This window comes from Chelon labrosus (assembly GCF_963514085.1).
Source record: "Chelon labrosus genome assembly, chromosome: 20".
Classification (NCBI taxonomy): Eukaryota; Metazoa; Chordata; class Actinopteri; order Mugiliformes; family Mugilidae; genus Chelon; species Chelon labrosus.
Genome location: NC_140353.1, coordinates 22,348,553 through 22,367,526, shown reverse-complemented (window position 1 = coordinate 22,367,526; position 18,974 = coordinate 22,348,553). Strand labels below are relative to the sequence as shown.

Here is an 18,974-nt window from a genome sequence, read left to right as displayed (position 1 = left end):
AGTGTATTGTAATATACAATCTTGCTTTATTATTCCCGTTGTAAATGTAGTGCAGTAGTAATATGTCCCCTTTAAAATACATGCACGTCAAAATCAGTCCTCTTTGTCCTGGGAACCGGCTGTTAGCAAAACTAAATGAGAGAAACTTTCTTCAGAAGGCTGACCTCAAAGCCTTTGAGGCTTTGCCATAAAAATAACTTGGGAAATGGGATTTAGAGTTCACATTCTTTTAAAAAAGGAACAGAAACATGACAGATATTAATTCAACAAGTTCAGTTCACAAACAACTCATTATCTGTGTTGGCAAAGGAAATCAATTGTCTGAAAGAGCTCATTATTAAGGGCATTGTTATAGTCAGTAGTGGTATCAGTTTAAAATTTAACTCCAAGTCTAGTACTTGAGTAAATGTACTTTACTTTCCACCACTGGTATTGAATAACCAATCCATTTCATCTCTCTGACTGTGATCTGATCAGTCCTCTTCGTCCTGGGAACCAGCTGTTAGCAAAACTAAACAAGAGAAACTTTCTTCAGAAGGCTGACCTCAAAGCAGAGATTTGCCATAACTTGGGAAATGGGATTTAGAGATTACATTCTTTTAGAAAAGGTACAGAAGAGGCCATTGACCCACATAGTCAATGGGTCATTCAAGGGTTCTCACATTTGCCATGGTCACTTTGAATATACAACTGTATCTCATGTTTTTCCATTTTTTAAGATATAAAAAAGTAAAGCGGATTCAGAGTTGTGGTTATTTTGTTTGTATTAATCACGACTGGACTGGGTTTTGTTGTCAGGTCATACTAATTCCAGCGCTGCATTTGAGTCATGAACTGAGATGGTGTTAACAGATGACTTCACTGTGAAACCAGACTATACAATGACTAAATTAGGTCATTTTTGCCAACAATATTGCTACTGTCCACTCTGTTGTGAAAAAGTTGCTAGCCCCTAAAAAATTCCCAGGTTCCTGTAAGTCCCTTGCTAGCAGTTACATGTAAACTCTGGAATGTCCAACCGCTTTTCTCACACTTCATGAGAAAATTCTGTCTCTTTATGCTCTGTTTGCAACCAGCGCTGTGAGCAGGACACACTTCCAACTCTATCAGCTGTTAACCAGCAGGGAAAACTTGATGTTGTCCAGAGAGACTCTTTGCACTTGACACTTTGGGGAACACAAGCTTTTAAGAGCACATTGAGCAGTTCCAGGAGCATCAAAAAAGACACTTCTGATGCTCATAGTGTTTCTGACTTTCACTACGTGGAATTTTGGATCACACCTGGTTTCAATAATAATTTTAAAACAGCAATACTGTGGTGTGAAAAATGTTCGACTGTTGCATATTGCATTTCTCTTAAAAAGCCAGAATGTGAAAAATATTAGAGGGGCACTTCATTGACACGCTTCTTTTAGCAGTGCACTGCAGCATATAGAATATCATATGTTTCACATTTGAAGCTCCTATTTTCCATGACCCAGTTGGAGATTCGTAACCAGACTGTATGTACATTAGATCATTGTTCTTTATTCTGCCCTAATTCAAAACAAATGCACTACACATATCCCCTTCCTCATGGTCAATGGGTCACCGAATGTTTATGGATGTTTTAATTTAGGTATAATCTGAGGGTTCTGGTGCTTGTAGCCACAGCTTCTATGGTTACGCCGAAGGTAATTGCTGTCCCCCGAAGATTAACTGTAAATATAATGATGATGTACTTTCCATGGAAACCATTTGTGCTGATTGAATGCCGTATAATTGATTATACTCTTTCCATAATACCTCCTTCTGTACTGGGCCAGCACGGAATAAATGGACATTAGGGAGTGTTTTCAGATGACCACTGTCTCAGCAGTAGCATTCTTTACACATTTTCCTTGTAGGACTGGATTTGTGCTGCGTGCACTGTAGGTGCAGACGCACAATTTCTTCTTCTTCTGTGCTTACTAGCTGGTTTTACAGTGCAAAAAGATGTTGCTAATGTATGTACAAGGTGTCCGTGTTGTGATTCAGTCTGCTGATGTCTGGTATTAAGAGAACCAGGGCTGAAAGGAGACTTGAGACATACAGGGAGATTGAGATCTTAATGTAAATCCTGCTTGCATATAATGAGACGCTGATGATTCTAGCAGGCCTTCCACACGTTCCTGTGACCTAAACAGAAGCCTAAACCAAACAGAGACACTTGAGTAAATATGATATTATTTCCTCATGCAGGAGCTCACTGAAGGATTTTTCATCTTCTAACATCCATACAACAGTATCAGTCATACTTGTCTTTGCTGGTGTTTAATTTCTAAAATTTGTTGAAACAGCAACAATAGTCACGACACATTCCTTCCTGGTAAAACCTCTGTGGTTTGTCAGCACTTGAAGCACGGAAAAGAAAAATTAGGAAACTTGGCCTGAGCTCCATGTGATCTCATTATCCCACAAATTATGTTAGTACAGCATAATATGATGTCATATCATTCCTAGATATTCCTGGAATGTTGCTCTTTAGGAGAGACCAGAGGAGTGCATTTCCCTCAAGAAACTCTAACACTGATTTGTTGAGGTTGGCTCTTGCAACATATGTCTGTGAGATGGCTGCTGGTTTTAATCAGGACTTTCCAAAAATAAAGAACTCAAATTCCTAACTGTCCTATCATTAATTTCACACGGGTTACTGTCCTATGGATGTCTTTGGTTAGAATGGCTTTGTCACTAAATTCCACACATTTAAGCAAGGGTGGAATTTATCAGAAATGATTGTGAAGTTTTGGATTTGTCAAGAATCTTGTCGGTTCGTATGATAAGATTTGGTATTAGCCACTTAAGTGCAGTCTTGTATACAGGAACAAAACACAAACCATCTCTTATTTGTTAGCATAATAACGTGAACTGATTATGCCATATGCTGCACAACATAACGGTTTGTGTCTACATTATGTTTTATTACAGTAGGAAGGCCCTGGGGTTGTGCAAGCACATAGGCCATCATTTTAATATGAGCAGAGTTTTGACGTGACATGTCAATTCAAAAATCTATACCCATTTTTGTTATGTATTTGAAGCAGATGTGTGGAGCAGTAGTCAGAACAATGGTATGTCCAAAATCACGTATTTTCCTCACATGTTGCAAGGTGCCAAAGATAAGCGGTGGGAGCATGCTGACATGATCAGAATTGCTGTTTATGTTTGTGTTTATGTTCTCTCTAATCGCTGAATGGCATGTTAATAGTTCTTCAGTTTTTTTTACGTGGCAAGAGGTGGGAGGTCAGCAGTATCAGTGGGACTCCAGCTCACATCTGGCTGCCAGATTGGATTTGAGTACCTGTGGATGTGGGAACATGGGGAACACGCACAGCTCAAGAATGACTGTTCAAGTTTGCGCAGCAGGACCTGACACAATTTCCCATAGTTAGTAAATTTGTTTTAGCAATGTGAGCATATAGCCTTGTAAAGAAGGTGGATTTGCTTTAACAAATTCATTTTAGCACAGACCTGGTGACATTAATCTCTCAGGCACCTCCAAACACTCACACATCACACCAGTCCTCCGTTCCCTTCACTGGCTCCCGGTGCGGTACAGAGTGGACTTTAAAGTCCTTTTATTTGTGTTTAAGGGCATTCATGGCTTGGCCCCGGCCTACCTTAGTGAACTTGTAACCCTGTACAACCCAGTTAGGAATCTGCGCTCCGCAGATCACACCACCTTGGTCATCCCTAGGTCCAAGTACAAGGCTTTGGGGGGGCGGTCTTTTGCTGTCTTAGGCCCTAAACTGTGGAACGCTCTCCCAGCTCATATTCAATCTACCACCGAGCTCACAACTTTTAGGTCAGAGTTAAAAACACATTTATTCAGGCTGGCATTTCACACGTAGCCACTAACTGGGACTGTTGCTCCTTTATGTTACAGTTGTGTTTTAATTTTGTTTTACTAGTAGTATTGCTTTTATTCTTGTTTTTACATTTTGAATGCACTTTGTGCACCTTCTTGCGGTGCAGCTGTGTCTTAATTATGTTTTAGTAATATTGCTTTTGTTCTTGTTTTTACCCTGGAAAGCACCTTGTGCACCATTGGGTGCTGGAAGGTGCTATACAAATAAATATTGATTGATTGATTGATTGATTAACGGTGCATGATAGAATATGTCTCAGTGCTGACTGTTATCTCCTCAGCTCCACAGCTGTCTATGGGTAAACAAGAGGCCTTTGAGATCTTTGTAAGGGACCATGAGGACCATCTGACTATTGAAGACAACAAGAGCATACTCAAACAGAGGTCAGTGACTAGTAGAACAAGTTGTTATACTTAAAACATTCATAACCTGATTGTTTTCTAAATTCAGGCAGTCTAGTTCAATATGATCACAGTTTTTACAGTGTAACTTTGTGTTAGCACTCATTCAGTGCTGATAGATTTCAGAGGGAAACCACCCAAATATACTCTACTCATGTATATCCATTTGTCTGTCACAACCATATGTGCCACATCCCCTCTGTGCCTCAGAAACAATACCATTCAAAATGTTTGTACTAGGTTCTCCCTGTGTCTGTGTGGGTTCTATCCAGGTACTCCAGCTTCCTCCCACTGTCCAAAGACATGCTCATTAGGTTCATTGGTGATTCTAAATTGGCCGTAGGTGTGCATGTGAGTGTGAATGCTTGTCTGTCTCTCTGCGTTAGCCCTGTGATGGACTGGAGACCTGTCCAGGGTGCACCCCGCCTCTCACCCGATTACAGCTGGGATAGGCTCCAGCCCCTCCCGCAGGACAAGCGGTTACAGAAGATGAATGAATGAATATTTCTTATCAGTCAAATGACAACTGAGTTAAAAATGTAAGTGGCAACTAAGCATAATGTTCTCTTTCTGAGAATAAAGAGAGACTGGTACTCTTTCAGTGATCAGCACCTCCAGGGACAAAATCTTTTTTTAGGGGTCTTGAGCGTTTCTAGAATCTGAATACCTTGCAAAAACTCTGAAGTGTTTTTAACTTTAACACCTGGATTCTTTTGAACAGATCAGCAGAAGCCAGAAGACTTAGAGAGCAACTGAATGAAGCCAGAAACAGAATCAGTAAGTTGTCTCAACAGATGGAAGTTGACTTCCAGAGGTCGCTTCACACTCAGGAGCTGGGAACGCCTCACTTCTGTAGTACACTGTCATGTTTCACTCTTGTTTGCCATTATCCTAATGTCAACCTCCCTATAAAATGTTAATGAATAGATGTTGTCAGGGTTTTGTTTCCCTAGAGTGTAAATATCTCATTCAGCACATTCCTGAACTGTTCCAAGACCAAGAGGCGTTCAGATTTCCACCTACCTAGTTTTCCAACATATACTTTTTACAATGATGTCTCAAGCTGTTTTATGACAACTCAGGAAGCACATCCCCGTGTTCTCCTGGATAATGTCCTTGACAGGTAGTCTTACTACGCCAAAATGAGTCCTGGCATTAACTTGGGACAATGCTGTGAGATTCTACCCTGGAAACCTGGTCTGGGATTGCTCCGTTTGGCATTGATTATGTTCTGTCAAAGATCTGCCGGACCAATCAAATCCCATGAGTGGGCTTTAGGCAGTGATGGATACAAGAGTAATTATGAAATACTCATACAGGTCATCTAAATGCTGTGAACAAAAATGGCCCTGATTGGTTTTAGGACTATCCAGTTTTTCGCTTTATTGGTTGAAACACGCCCCATAATGAAATCCAAATGGTTTATTACCAGACTCACATTCTGACATGGACTGAGTCTTGCTACGATACCAAATGAAGAAACTGTGGTTTGAGCATAGACTTCCGGATATGCTATGGTGTGTCAGGGCTTTGATGCAACTGATAGTCCATTAATCTGTTTTGTTTTTTATTTTATAAGATACAAAAGATCCTTCAAATTGCCTTGTTAGCAAAGCGTTCATATTGCTTTTAAGTTCAGTAACATGTCATAATCCATTGCCTTTCACAGAAACATCAGTGTCACCAGTGGCAATAAGTTTAAATGATTATGTCTTGTTGCTAGAATTTTCCAGTAAACTCAGAGCAGTTAAAGATGTGTTATAAGGGCTGTATCTGGTTTGCATTTACTATCGCAAGCTACATTTATGAATTTCCCTGGCCTGTGTGTGTTTGTGGCTCATTTCACATGCCACTGGAATGGATAGGTTTCCACCGGTGCCAGGCATCTCTGCTGCCTCAGATCACGCTTGGTGGTTTGGTAGCATTCGCCTGTTACCCTAATAGGTGCCAGCATACACTTATCACCGTTGGAATTTAATTTATTTTTTTATTTTTTTCAGCATTTACTCCACAAGGTGCTGACGCAGCTCTCTATGTCATATATCACATCAGAAATCAGCAAAGACAGCATGTAGAATATTAAATCTTCAAATGTGTTCTGCAGACATCAGCACTGTGTGGCCCACACCGTGCGGATAAAGTGAGGAAGAACTGGATTTCGACGATTTTAACTTTTTTTTTATTTGAGGTTTAGCAACCAAATTCCTCATCGTATTCAAATTTGGAAACATTCCCCAGAAACATCTTGACGCTGTCAAATGGTATTACACTGTTAGGTGCATGGAGCTGCATTCTTCAAGGATGAGAGACAGTGTTTTTAGTGGAAGGTGCTTGCCTTTGCTGGCTGGAAAGTAGTACTATAATGTTTAGTTCAGTGTGTTTCCTGGCCATCTTGGAAGCCCTCCTTGGAAATTTTACACCACCTGTGTCTCATGGTAAATGTAGAACATGGAAACAGTCAGCATGCTTAGCTTTTTCTGATGGATGTACCCAGCATGAGGGTCAGTAGCAAGGGAGAGGTGGTAGCTCGAGGAACCTCCAGTGTCAAAACATTTGCCCGGTTTACACTATTGTTCTTGGCCACAGCATATGGCTTCGGAATCTGGTCCCACTAGAGGAGTATACGTTCTGAGCCCTTTGGTCCAAAAAGTGCAAGGATATATGTTTATTCAGAGGGATCGGTGGTGCGCATCTTCTACAGTATGAAAGGTGTAGGGCAGCTGGAATTTAGCGCCATCCCTGGATTGCTCTGCCAGATGTTGGGGGATTCATGCAGTACAGTCTTAGGTGGAGCATCTGGTATCTGCTTTGGTATCCCACTGTCATCCTCTGCTAACCTTTGCTGAAATGACCCAAAGATTTTGAGATGAATTGCATTAGAAAGTTTGAAATGTATGTCATTTACCAAGAAGGTCGTTCCAAAGCCTTTGAGAAAGAACACTGCAGGATGACTCAAACAGGGTTATTTCTTCATGCGCGTCTTTTTGCCAACCTTGAGCTAGATTTTACACGGCTGTTGCTATGATTTATTAGTGGTGTTAATGTTATCAACTGCTCATTAAAGTGGTTTATGTAATGTCCCTGCTTAGCTTATGGCCTCAGTCAACACTGTCATGAACACAGTTGTCCAATAAAAACAGAATATGTTTAGTAAAGCCTTCTGTTCAGTGTTAACAACCTCTGTTTCCTTTATTTTTCTTTTATGCAGCACTTGTAGTGGCTCTTTATTAGTCTAAATATTTACTGTGAACCTGCTACCTTTATTCTTCAGGATTTTATATTTTTGATGATGTACAGTATTAATTCTTCATACACACATGTGGACACCCCGCTCAAACAGAGGTTGAGAAGCTGGATCGCATGTGTGTTGCTTGAACTTTGAGCTCACCCTGGTATTTATGCGGCATATCACATTTAATCTCCAGGCCACAAAAATGACCAGATATTTATTGAGGTTTGTAGCCTGAAACCGGTCCTTAAAGACGACGGCACGTCTCCTGATGGTGTGGGGGGGAAACCCTGTGCGGTTTGGAGGAGGTTGTGTTGTCGAGCCAGTCTTGTCCTGAAAGAAGGATAGGAGCACTGAGGTGAAATTAAGTATACCGGTAAGCACACCGCACGCTACTATTACTTGACACGTATGCAAATTGTTATTTTTTGTGTCTGCTTCAGTTCGCTGCACTGCTAAATGTGTAGTTGTTTTTGGAGCTTCCACAGTTTGGCCTGACCTTAAGTGTTTGACTCTTCAAACATACATATAGTGTATATTTGTACCTCTCAAAATGTTCTACATAGCTGCATAAAATTACTAAAACCATCAGCAAATTACAGTCTGTTCAGAAGTTTTTCCAACATTCATCAGAGTCAGGTGTTGTTCGGTGCCCTGGTTTGTTTAAAAAAAACAGGTTTGTGGCATGAACAAAGGAGCTTCCTGAGGACCTCAGAAAAGGAGTTGTTATTGCTCATCAGGCTGGGAAAGGTTACAAAACCATCTCTAAGAGTTTGGAATCAACCAATCCACGACCATTTTTATGCAAAAATATTCAAAATTCTGAGGAGTGCAAATACACATCTCTCTGAGTTAAATATGTTTTTTGTAGTTTGTAATTTACAGTTTCCCATCAGCAGCAGCAATATTTTTTAACCGTGTTTAACATTGCTTGGGCAGAATATTCCCTAAAAGGCAAATCAGGGACCAGGGCCCTAACAAATTAGATATTCATCATGTGTAAATGAATGGTGTGGAACCTCTGGAGAATGATGATGATTGTTTTTTGTTTTTTAAAGCATTTACTGCTCATTAGTTCTTTCAAAAGGCAGTATACTGTCTGTGATAATAGCTGCAGCTGCTCCGTCGGGCTGTGCTCTATGAAGCTGTGATTGTGGATATGGGCAGTGACAGCGCATTTATCATTGAATATGTGGTGCTATGCATATTTCTGTCTTGTATCTACACGCTACTGCCCAACAATGCAAATTCAAGCATTTGCATCCATGGAGCTTCTATTACATAGAACAGATCGGGTTCAAGAAAACAGGGACTCCAATACAGTTCTCTGTACAAATACAATGAAAGACCAGATATGACTGCTGTCAAAGCCACTGCTGCAGTCTGTCTCAGTCAGCCTTGCAGTGGTCTGTGAACCAGTAGGTGAACTTGCTCCTCTAACTATTTGTCTAACTGCTGTTTGGTACAGACCTGTGCTCTGAGCAGTAAGGATGTGCTACATCATGCTGTTGCTACAACCACTAGTTGTCTGCAATATAATACAAAAGATTTACACAAAGGTAGTACAGAAAAATATCCCACCCTGACATTTCTGTTCCATTGCCTGGTCTTTGGTTTTTGAAAACGCTTCACTACATGCAAGGACACACAGATGGAGTTCGCTCCATTTCTTTTTATGTTGGCTTCAAGTGCTCCTTTCACTTTGTCATCCTGTCATCATAGCATCCTTATAGCATAAATATTTTTTAATCCCCTCATGTTATTATGAAAGAAGACTCTACATCAATTAGTTGTGGGTCATGTTTGAGGGAGTTGTGTCAGTTTGAGAAGACTCATGCTGTCTACCTGACCACAATGTGAAGCCACAGGGCGTCTCAGTTCATTTACATTCTCAGCTCCCCAAACACATGCTATGTGAGAAGTCCACAAACCCTGGTTCTTGCTCCAGAGGCATTTGGAAAAACACTGTCATCATGGGCACAATATGTCCATGTGTGTCATTTGTACTGTTTCACATCATCCATTCACGTCTCCACTGTCTACCCAAACCCCAAAAAGTGGTTCACTTTGAAAAAGTGATTGTGACGAGTTTTAAAGAGATGAGCTGGTTGCACGGACACTTTGCAAAAACGTTTTTTAAGCATTTTGCACTAGAATGCTGACAAAGTGCAAACCAATCTCAGGGGACTTTGACAAAGCAACTCTTTTATGCCAACCTGAAAGGTGTTGCACGAAAAGGTAACTCCCCACACCCTTTTTCTTTGTGCAATATAATACTTTATCTGGATTTGTCGTCTTTGAAGCCGCAACCTCAGCTTTTAAATTGGTGATAGGATCAGTTACAGAAAGAGCAGCTGCACAGCCCACATGTATGAGACCCAGGGGACTGTAATGGAAACTCACCACAGAAGACGCTGGCATTCAGTGTCCATTTCATGCTTTTTTTTCTGCCTCTTAATTACACTGGTCATTTATTGCTCTCATCTTTGAGCTCAGAGTAAAGTTATCTCCTTTTGACACCTATCGAAAACCTAACCTCCAACACAGAGCTCCAACATAGTCTTGTATGAGACAGAAATGGCCTCAAAAATAACCTACATGATATGTTTTAGCCCATTTACTTTACAGCAGGCCTCTGCTATTCAAGCGTTTCATCACATATTCAGTGGGTTCAGTGGGGGTAATCAACTACTTCAATTATGGGAAGAGAGACAGAGTAAACAGAAGACCAGACATAAATTACTTACCCATATGTTAACCCGGTATTCGTGCCACAAGAGAGCCAGTGATCCAAAAGCCTCCGACATGTTGTTTCCTGGCTCACTGGAGTCACAGGAGTTCATTCAAAGGGCTGTGGAAGCTTATAACTCAGCGGCACGCCCTGACTGAAGACAATGTTCTGACAAAGAAACAAGTACATTACATGACATCAAGACAAAACAAGTGTTTATTGTAACATCAGAGTACTGGACCAAAGTCCAGTTGTCTCATCTTGAGGAGTAATTTGCCCCTGTAAACCACTGAATGGGATCCTCTGTATCTCTTTCTGGGAATTTACATGTGTATCTCAGCTCGGGAAGTGTTGTATTGGAAGTATTGGAAGTGCAGGATCCAGTGTTGTCTAGAAAGTGTCCTCATTCAATAATTATTTGATCTGATCTGGCTGATTTTCCATCTGAATCCCAAAATGTCGTCTTATTTTCAGTGTTCGTATCAAGCTGTTGCTCAGTGTTTGCTCAGAATATTAGCCAGTAGATTTCTTTGTCATTCACAAATGCTCAAACATCCTTCATCTGTGGGGTTGCAGTTTGTAGTTAGTTAAGTTCGTATGACCTTCATTGGGCAACACATAATGGTATGTTACGTATGTTATGTTAAGTTTCTCTCTCTCTGTCTTTCTCAGCTGGAATCCTTCTCCCCAGTAGATCTTCTTGAGCTCTCTTCAACAATTACAGCATCTAAACCATCAACCTGTCTTCTAGATCCAATCCCAACTAAATTGCTCAAAGAAGTTTTTCCATTAATTAACACCTCCATATTGAACCAGATCAATTTATGTTTATTAACAGGATATGTGCCTCAGTCTTTTAAGGTTGCTGTAATTAAGCCCTTACTCAAGAAAGCCACTCTAGATCCAGATGTTTTAGCCAACTATAGACCAATCTCCAACCTTCCTTTTATTTCCAAAATTCTAGAAAAAGTTGTTGCTAATCAGTTGTGTGACCATTTAAACAGGAATGGTCTGTTTGAAGAGTTTCAGTCAGGTTTTAGAGTTCATCATAGTACAGAAACAGCTTTGGTTAAAGTTACCAATGATCTCCTCATGGCTTCAGACAGTGGACTTGTCTCTATACTTGTTCTGCTAGATCTTAGTGCTGCATTTGACACTATTGATCATAATATTTTACTACAGAGACTTGAAAGTGAGGTCAAGATTAAAGGAACTGCATTAGACTGGTTTGAATCCTATCTATCTGACAGATTCCAGTTTGTTCATGTCAATAATGATTCCTCTACTTATACAAAAGTAAGTTATGGAGTTCCTCAGGGTTCTGTGCTAGGACCAATACTCTTCACGTTATACATGTTGCCATTAGGCAAGATTATTAGAAAACATGGCATAAACTTTCATTGCTATGCAGACGACACCCAGCTATATTTATCTATGAAACCAGATGAAACTAATCAGTTGGTTAAACTCCAAGCATGCCTTAAAGACATAAAGGCTTGGATGACCTGTAATTTCCTACTCTTAAACTCAGACAAAACAGAAGTTATTGTATTTGGTCCTAAGCATCTCAGAGATTCATTATCTAATCACATGGTGTCTTTGGATGGCATTACCTTGGCCTCCAGTACTACTGTAAAAAACCTTGGTGTTATATTTGATGAGGATATGTCCTTTAAATGTCACATAAAGCAAGTGACCAGGACTGCCTTCTTTCACCTGCGTAATATCGTCAAAATTAGGAACATCCTGTCTCAGAGTGATGCTGAAAAACTAGTTCATGCATTTGTGTCGTCCAGACTGGATTATTGTAATTCATTACTGTCTGGCTGTCCAAATAGCTCTTTAAAAAGCCTCCAGTTGATTCAAAATGCCGCAGCAAGAGCATTGACAGGAATTAGCAAGAGAGATCATATTACTCCAGTTTTAGCTTCTCTTCACTGGCTCCCTTTAAAGTCTAGAATAGAATTTAAAAACCTCCTCCTTACATACAAGGCCCTTAAAGGCCTAGCTCCATCGTATCTCAAAGACCTTATTGTACCATATCATCCCAGCAGATCACTTCGGTCTGAAAGTGCAGGCCTACTTGTGGTTCCTAGAATTTCAAAAAGTAGAATGGGAGGTAGAGCTTTCAGCTATCAGGCTCCTCTCCTGTGGAACCAGCTCCCAGTTTGGGTTCGGGAGGCAGACACTCTCTCTATTTTTAAGGTCAGGCTTAAGACTTTCCTTTTTGATCAGGCTTATAGTTAGGGCTGGACTAAACCATCCCTTAGTTATGCTGCTATAGGCCTAGGCTGCTGGGGGACGATGCACCAAACACATGTCCTCCTTCTTTCTTCTCTCTCCTCTCTCGCATCCTCCACTTTCTTTTCTCTGGCACAGAGCTCTTGCCCTCTAATTTCCTATATACTACTAGTCATACAATTCTGTGCTATTACTATGTAGAATGTTTACTGCTGTGTGTGTCCCACCCCCCTTCCCCCCCTTCCCCCCTCTTCCCCCCTCTTCCCCCCTCTTCTTGTGAGTATCTCTGGCCTGGAGTTGTGCGTTTCCTGTGGAGCTCTATACTACATCTGTTGTCGTGGTCTCATCAGCCTGCCCAGTCTTCATGGAATCCTGCAGTTATCCACTCCTACCTGAATGAACAATTCTCCAACCTGCCTATGATTCCTCTTACATTTTCAAACTGTCATGTAACATCATCAGTTTGTATCATAAGATTCCACATGTACACTTTAGTCAGATATGTGTATCTATGACAGATGTATGTTTATCTTGCTGTTCTCTTCTCTTCTCTCTTTGCTGTTCTCTTCTCTCTTTCTTCTGTCTGTACCCGGCTGGCCTTAGGCAGATGGGTCCCTCCATATGAGCTGGGTTCTGCTCGAGGTTTCTTCCTGTTAAAAGGGAGTTTTTCCTTGCCACCGTTGCCTTCAGGCTTGCTCTGGGGGTTTCAGGCCGGGTTTTTGTAAAGCGTCTTGAGACGATTTGTATTGTTATTGACGCTATATAAATAAAATTGAATTGAATTGAATTAAGAAATGTTGAAGTGGAACATACTTAGTGGTTGTTCTTTGGTTGAACTAACTTGCTCTGACGTTTTGCATCTTAGAAATGCGTAATGTGTATTTGTGATCAGCATGAAAGGCCTTTGAGTGGTTTAAATCTTGACCTTTATTTCAGTGTGGCACTCCCTTGATGATAGTTTAGTTTTGCAATAAATCAAGATATCTCCTTTGTTCTTTTGAGGCCCTCTGATTAAACCAAGTGCTGGTACCAGATGGGAACTATAAATGTCATCATTTAACACGAAGACAGCTAAAATACTGTCTTATAGTGGTATAAAACTGAAGAGGTGGATAATGTTACTTATTCCAGTGGATGGAAGGAGTTGGATCGTTTTCACATTTTTCAGGAGCAGTGTGTCATACATGTAACAGGATGGGCCTCTTTTTAAACATGTGCCGATGCAAAATACATACATGCGCTTTGCCTTATATTCTATGTATTTCTTTTGAGAAATGCTTGAAGACCTGTCTCTCTCTCTCTCTGTCTTTCTCAGCTGAGTTGAAGAAGCAGTTAGAGATGCGGAGGAGACAGAGGGCTGCTCTTGGTAAGATCAAGCTGACGAAGGATATTCTCACAATAAAACTTTAACCATGTGTTTGTGGAAGAACGGCATCATTTCCATCTGCCCACATGCATCACTTACATCTCCACATGTTGCCCGTTTGTGGAACTTAAATTCAAATTCAAACAGTTGACTCCTCAAGTGTCTGTTTGATACTGACCTCCTCTCAGAATGGCTTGGTAAACACTGAACACATGGTGGGTGCTCTTGTACTGTACTTTATGTGCACCAGTGGCCACTTCAAAGCTTTTTCAGTAGGCCTCAGTGACTGGAAGCTCAGTGACCATAAACTGGGTGGCACAACTCTTAGACTCCTTCATTTACTCTTTTCTGACTGTTTTGATCAGTGACATAAACGCTTTGATGAGGAAATCTGGTTGTAAAGCACACAAACATCTCCCTCCAATCAGGCGCCAAAGGCTTTTGTTGTTATTTTGAGTCCCGCATCAGAGAACACTTCCCAGCAGCCTGGCTTCTATTATCCACTTCCAAAAGTTTAAACTCTGTCTTTGAAGGAAGTGCGCTCACGTGTACAGACACTTGCTAGTTTCTGAACATAAAGCAATATACTGATATATAACTTCATTTGTAAGTATATGAATTTGTAGGGTATATCCATATTGCTATCTTTAAATTGTCATTCTTTCTGCCTGTAGGTGTCATGGGGAATGACACAGATGTTGAGGAAGAGTTTGACCCAGTGGAAGAAAACTTGCTCAAAAACATTGAGCAGGAAAAAATGTTGTAAGTTACAGTGCATTTTTATGAATTACCATACCAAATGTTTTCATAGTTTTTTTTCCAAGCTCCTGCTTGGATTGATTGGACACAGCAGATGCTGTCGAACACGAACCAAAGATGAATTTGGTGCTGCTACTATCTCCTGTCAGTTACAAGAGTACCATTGGCTGCCTAAAAGCATTGAGGACAGAGATTGAACATCTGCAGCTGTTGTTGGAAAGAGCAAAGGTCAAGCTCCAGAAGGACTTCCATAAGTGGTGGAGCCAAGAGGCCTCCAGTTTGCAGGTGACTGACCTTACCTTTCTCTAGCTCTCAGTGTGACTTCACATGAAGCTTCTATAAGCAAGATGGAATGGCTAGTATACGTTTCTGACATTAGTCTTGTCTCATTATTTTTGTCTCTGTATTTATGGATGTTTTCTTTTGTGTAGTCCTGGTCTCTGTGGACATGTTAGTGTGTGTGTTTGTAAGTTGAAATGCATGTGTCTGTGTCTTTGACTTTCGGATTCTTTCGTGGCACCAGTGTGACCCTTGCAGCCTCTGTTCGTCGTCATGCCGAATGGGCCCTGGTGGGAAGATATGCATGAAGCAAATAGACAGAAACCTGTTTTTCCACGTGAGCCAAACTAGAGCCTGGAGAGCAGCTGAAAGACAACACAGCAACAGCACTGATACGTCTCAGCAGTTAGTCTTAGCAAGAACAAAACGTCCATGAGCTTTCACAGTAACACAGTGGGGGAGAAGTCAGTCTCTGCTTCGGTCAGAAATAATATTTTTATGTTAGTGCTTAAATACTTTGCTCATGCTGTAAAGAAGATTTGACAGTATGATGAAATAAAACGTCGCAAGAGTTTAAAATAGTCCCAGGTCGCATATAACGCTGACTTACAAAGAAGCCTTAAACACCATCCTCGGACTTGATGGCTGTTGTGCACATTTCGGAAACCAAAAGAATATGTTAAGCAGAAACATCTGAGGAGCAGACACTGCTGGTTTCTGCTCTTGGTTTTGATCTTATGAGACTAATATCTCACATCCGAGCAAGGTTTTGGGAATGTATCATTCAGTGTCAAATGTTAAGAGGAGGAAGTCTAACAGACGGCCTTACATCTGCAGTTTTGGTCCCTAAAGCAGGAAGCAGATTGTTTTCCTCGCCAATATATATCCAGTGCTTTGTTCATCCATTTATTGTTCTGTTGTTGAACAGCACACATGTAATCACTTAAAGTTTGAGTGAGACATGGTGGTGATAGAGGATCCAAAATACCTGAGGTCCTCTGTTGCCCCTACATGTAAAATACATATGGCCACATTGTGTTTGACTCTCATCAGCGCGGAATGCTGTTTTTGTTGAGCAGTGTGCAATCATTTCTCAATAAATGTTACTAGGAGCCTGAGTCAGCGGCCACAGCCAGATGTCACGCAGGGTCACCGAACGGAACCTTGCAGCCATCTTCACCTGGCACTCCAGGATATCGGTGAGGCATTTTCTTTGGAGTGATGTAAAGGCAGCCCGACTGCTTTTTGCCTTGCCTCCCTACCCTGCAGCAGTGTAAATGTACACCGACTAAAAGTGTGGATGATTGCTTTTACATGTAGCGACCTTGTCATTAGGCATACATTGGGAGTCTTTACTGGGCTCATTGGTTACATACAGGAGCTAGACAAGTAACAGGCAGAGCGCAGTGCTCTCACTGACTCATTTCTGCTCAATTCATTAATGTTATTTTTACCCTTTCACCATCTGTGCTTGAGTAGCTCTTGGTTACAGGCCCACCACCTGTAGCTCCTCAGTACTTGTTTCCATGGAACAAATATTCAGTATATGTTCAAATAATGTCATCGTGCTTGTTTGTTTGAACAGTGGTGGTTTTATTGAAGGCAGTGGCTCGCACGGTGACATGTAAAAAACCCTTATCTGCTAAGATAAAGACTTTAGTGACAGTATTGTACTCTCAGAAAAATTGAGTTCAGTATTGGTACAGGTTGTGTGTAGATCTTAGCCATGCTATGTACTACTCAGACTCATTCATATTAGTTTTTGTTCATACTGTGGCCAATAGATAATATTAAACTGCAGGTATTGCATCAAACTGCATTCTGTCTTGCATTAAAACATTTAAAATATCTGAAGTTCAACTCAGTGAACCCTCCTGAAAGCGTGCGCATAAACAGATAGATTTGTGTTGTAGCTCCCCCTTGTGGTTTAGATAAGGACATGCATGTGATGATAGAAAATATTTTCACAGGACTTCATGCAGTAATCAGTGTAAATACAGGACGATGCAGTCAGAGTGATCATAAAAATCTCTCTTCACTGATACAGTGCTCCAGGTCTGAGCAGTACTGTGAGAGACTCTCCAGCAGGCCGACTCCCAAAACCAGACCCTCCCACCTCTCCTGTTCAGGATCTCAGGTCAGCCCAGCTTCACTTAATCTCTTATACGTTTCCTGTGAGGTACTCCTATTGCGTGCCACCATATGTCCTTGTCACCATTAAATGGTAATCAGTACATTTGTGTGAATTGTAGAAGCACTGGCCACAAAAGCACACCTCCATTCCCAGCTGTGCCAGCCTGCTATAACACGTCCCTGGATGAGAAGGTGTCTGGCTCCGCTCCATCGTCTGAGTGGAGGTACGTGACACATCTGGACATTCTCAGCTCAGTGACATTCGTATGTAAATAAAATTCAGCAATTAATGGTGACCTTGAAGGAACAAGATGAAAACGTCCTCATTATAAATTCACCATTTAACATGTAAATGAAAACCCTGTGATTGACAGAGCTGTTAAGAGGTCCATCATTTCTCAGACATCTTGAGCTCAGGCCTCTGCGTTGTTTGATTATTCACCTCAGGATACGGCACCAAGAACTTCAAACAGATGATCTTTGAATTTAGAAACCATGTGTGTTTCCACATATGTCCAGTGTATGGCCAAATGCACACAGCACAGTGGCATACTGTATCCAATAGGTTGGCAGTAGCTCTTAAATCTATACATACAGCCTGGACGTGTAGACTTTATAGCTGTGCAGTGTTTTCTCTCCACTTACGAATGTGCCCATAAATCTTTATGTCTTTGTGAAGTAATGTCTACAAACTCTGTTCACAAATCAAACACTCAGGGTCTCACTTGGATACTGCTGCCGTACTTACTTTTTTACAACCGCAGTAAAACACTACACATATAGGCCTTTGTTCCCCTTCAGTTCACTCACAACACAGAGACACTATTGTTTAATACAGAGGCTCTATAATATGAGGAGCTATTACCTGGTTAAACTTTTGGAGCATGAACAGTAGAAACATTTTACTGTGGTGGTGTCCAGAATGCCACAAATGCAGCTTCAAAGAAGTCATCATTTGCGTCTCTGTGTGAATAGTAATACTGTGTGGGGTTTTTTTAGGGCCCTGGCCCCCACCACAGTCTCTTCCTCCTCTATTCCACTGACTGGAGACCAGCAGGCTGATGCTGACATCCTGGCGTTTGTCAGGGCCAGGCAGGATCTCCTCAACAGGACAGGTAACACTGCCATCCGGTGGTGTGATGCTTTACACACTGCCTCTTATTAGCTTATTAGAAAAATGAGCTGCTCTCCAACATCTTTCTTTCTTTCTTTCTCCACTTTGGCCATTTCATGCCTCTTTAACTTGACACTACAAAGCTGTGTAGCAACTTTGTTTTGACAGGGAAGCCCCTTTCCTTGGTTGTTTGGTAACCCCTGTATGGTGCAATCCCTTACAACTGCATGCTGGGAAGTGTAGGAAACATTGCCAAAACTAATGGATCATAATTTCAAACTGAAAGCAGTTATTGTGTGGAGGGATTGTCAATAAGGGTTTGTTCCTGAACAGAAAGCGCTTTAGTTCCTGATAGAAGAGCATTCTCTTGTCACATATTTAACCCTTTTCATTCATATTTTCAGGCCCACCTAAGCAGTGATATGAAATTCTAAGGAAGTTTGCCGTCATTTGACCACTCACTGGACCGCCACGTCTGCCAGGTGAAAGAGTGATCTAGTAAATGTGTTAGACGTGTGATATTCTTCTGTCCGAAGCGCGCCACACATCCTGTGTTATTCTCTCATGCATACACACACTTAGTGACCTCCTGGCGATGGGGCCAGTGATATAAACACCATCAGTGTAAATCACAGCGGCCTGCGCCGGCAATCTGATCTGAACAAATGTTGTCTCAAGATATCAGAGGAAGGAGCGGACGGTCGGAAAGCTGTGGGTTCCCGTAATTTGGTGTAATGTAATGAATTTGCACATGTAGAAAAAATACTCTAAATGCAAATAATACTGTCTGTTATTTTTTATTTATTTTTTTTTAAATGTAAATTGCATACACTA

At 41.2% G+C, this 18,974-nt stretch overlaps 1 protein-coding gene across 2 annotated transcripts in view; it reads left to right on the top strand.

Annotated features, from left to right (window-relative positions):
• kif6 (kinesin family member 6) overlaps positions 1-18,974 on the top strand; it is a gene marked incomplete at its 5' end in the record, with an annotated part of 54,571 nt that extends 35,597 nt beyond the window's left edge. The window contains 10 exons of one of the 2 annotated variants that reach the window (XM_084569179.1): positions 4,168-4,270; positions 5,010-5,065; positions 13,805-13,855; positions 14,530-14,617; positions 14,764-14,899; positions 16,004-16,092; positions 16,941-17,030; positions 17,146-17,250; positions 18,026-18,141; positions 18,545-18,974. In XM_084569179.1, the coding sequence (XP_084425305.1) occupies positions 4,168-4,270; positions 5,010-5,065; positions 13,805-13,855; positions 14,530-14,617; positions 14,764-14,899; positions 16,004-16,092; positions 16,941-17,030; positions 17,146-17,250; positions 18,026-18,141; positions 18,545-18,561 (851 nt within the window). In that variant the 3' untranslated portion in view covers positions 18,562-18,974. Of the gene's footprint in view, positions 1-4,167; positions 4,271-5,009; positions 5,066-13,804; positions 13,856-14,529; positions 14,618-14,763; positions 14,900-16,003; positions 16,093-16,940; positions 17,031-17,145; positions 17,251-18,025; positions 18,512-18,544 lie in introns of those variants that run through there. The other variant, XM_084569178.1, reaches the window with a different exon arrangement.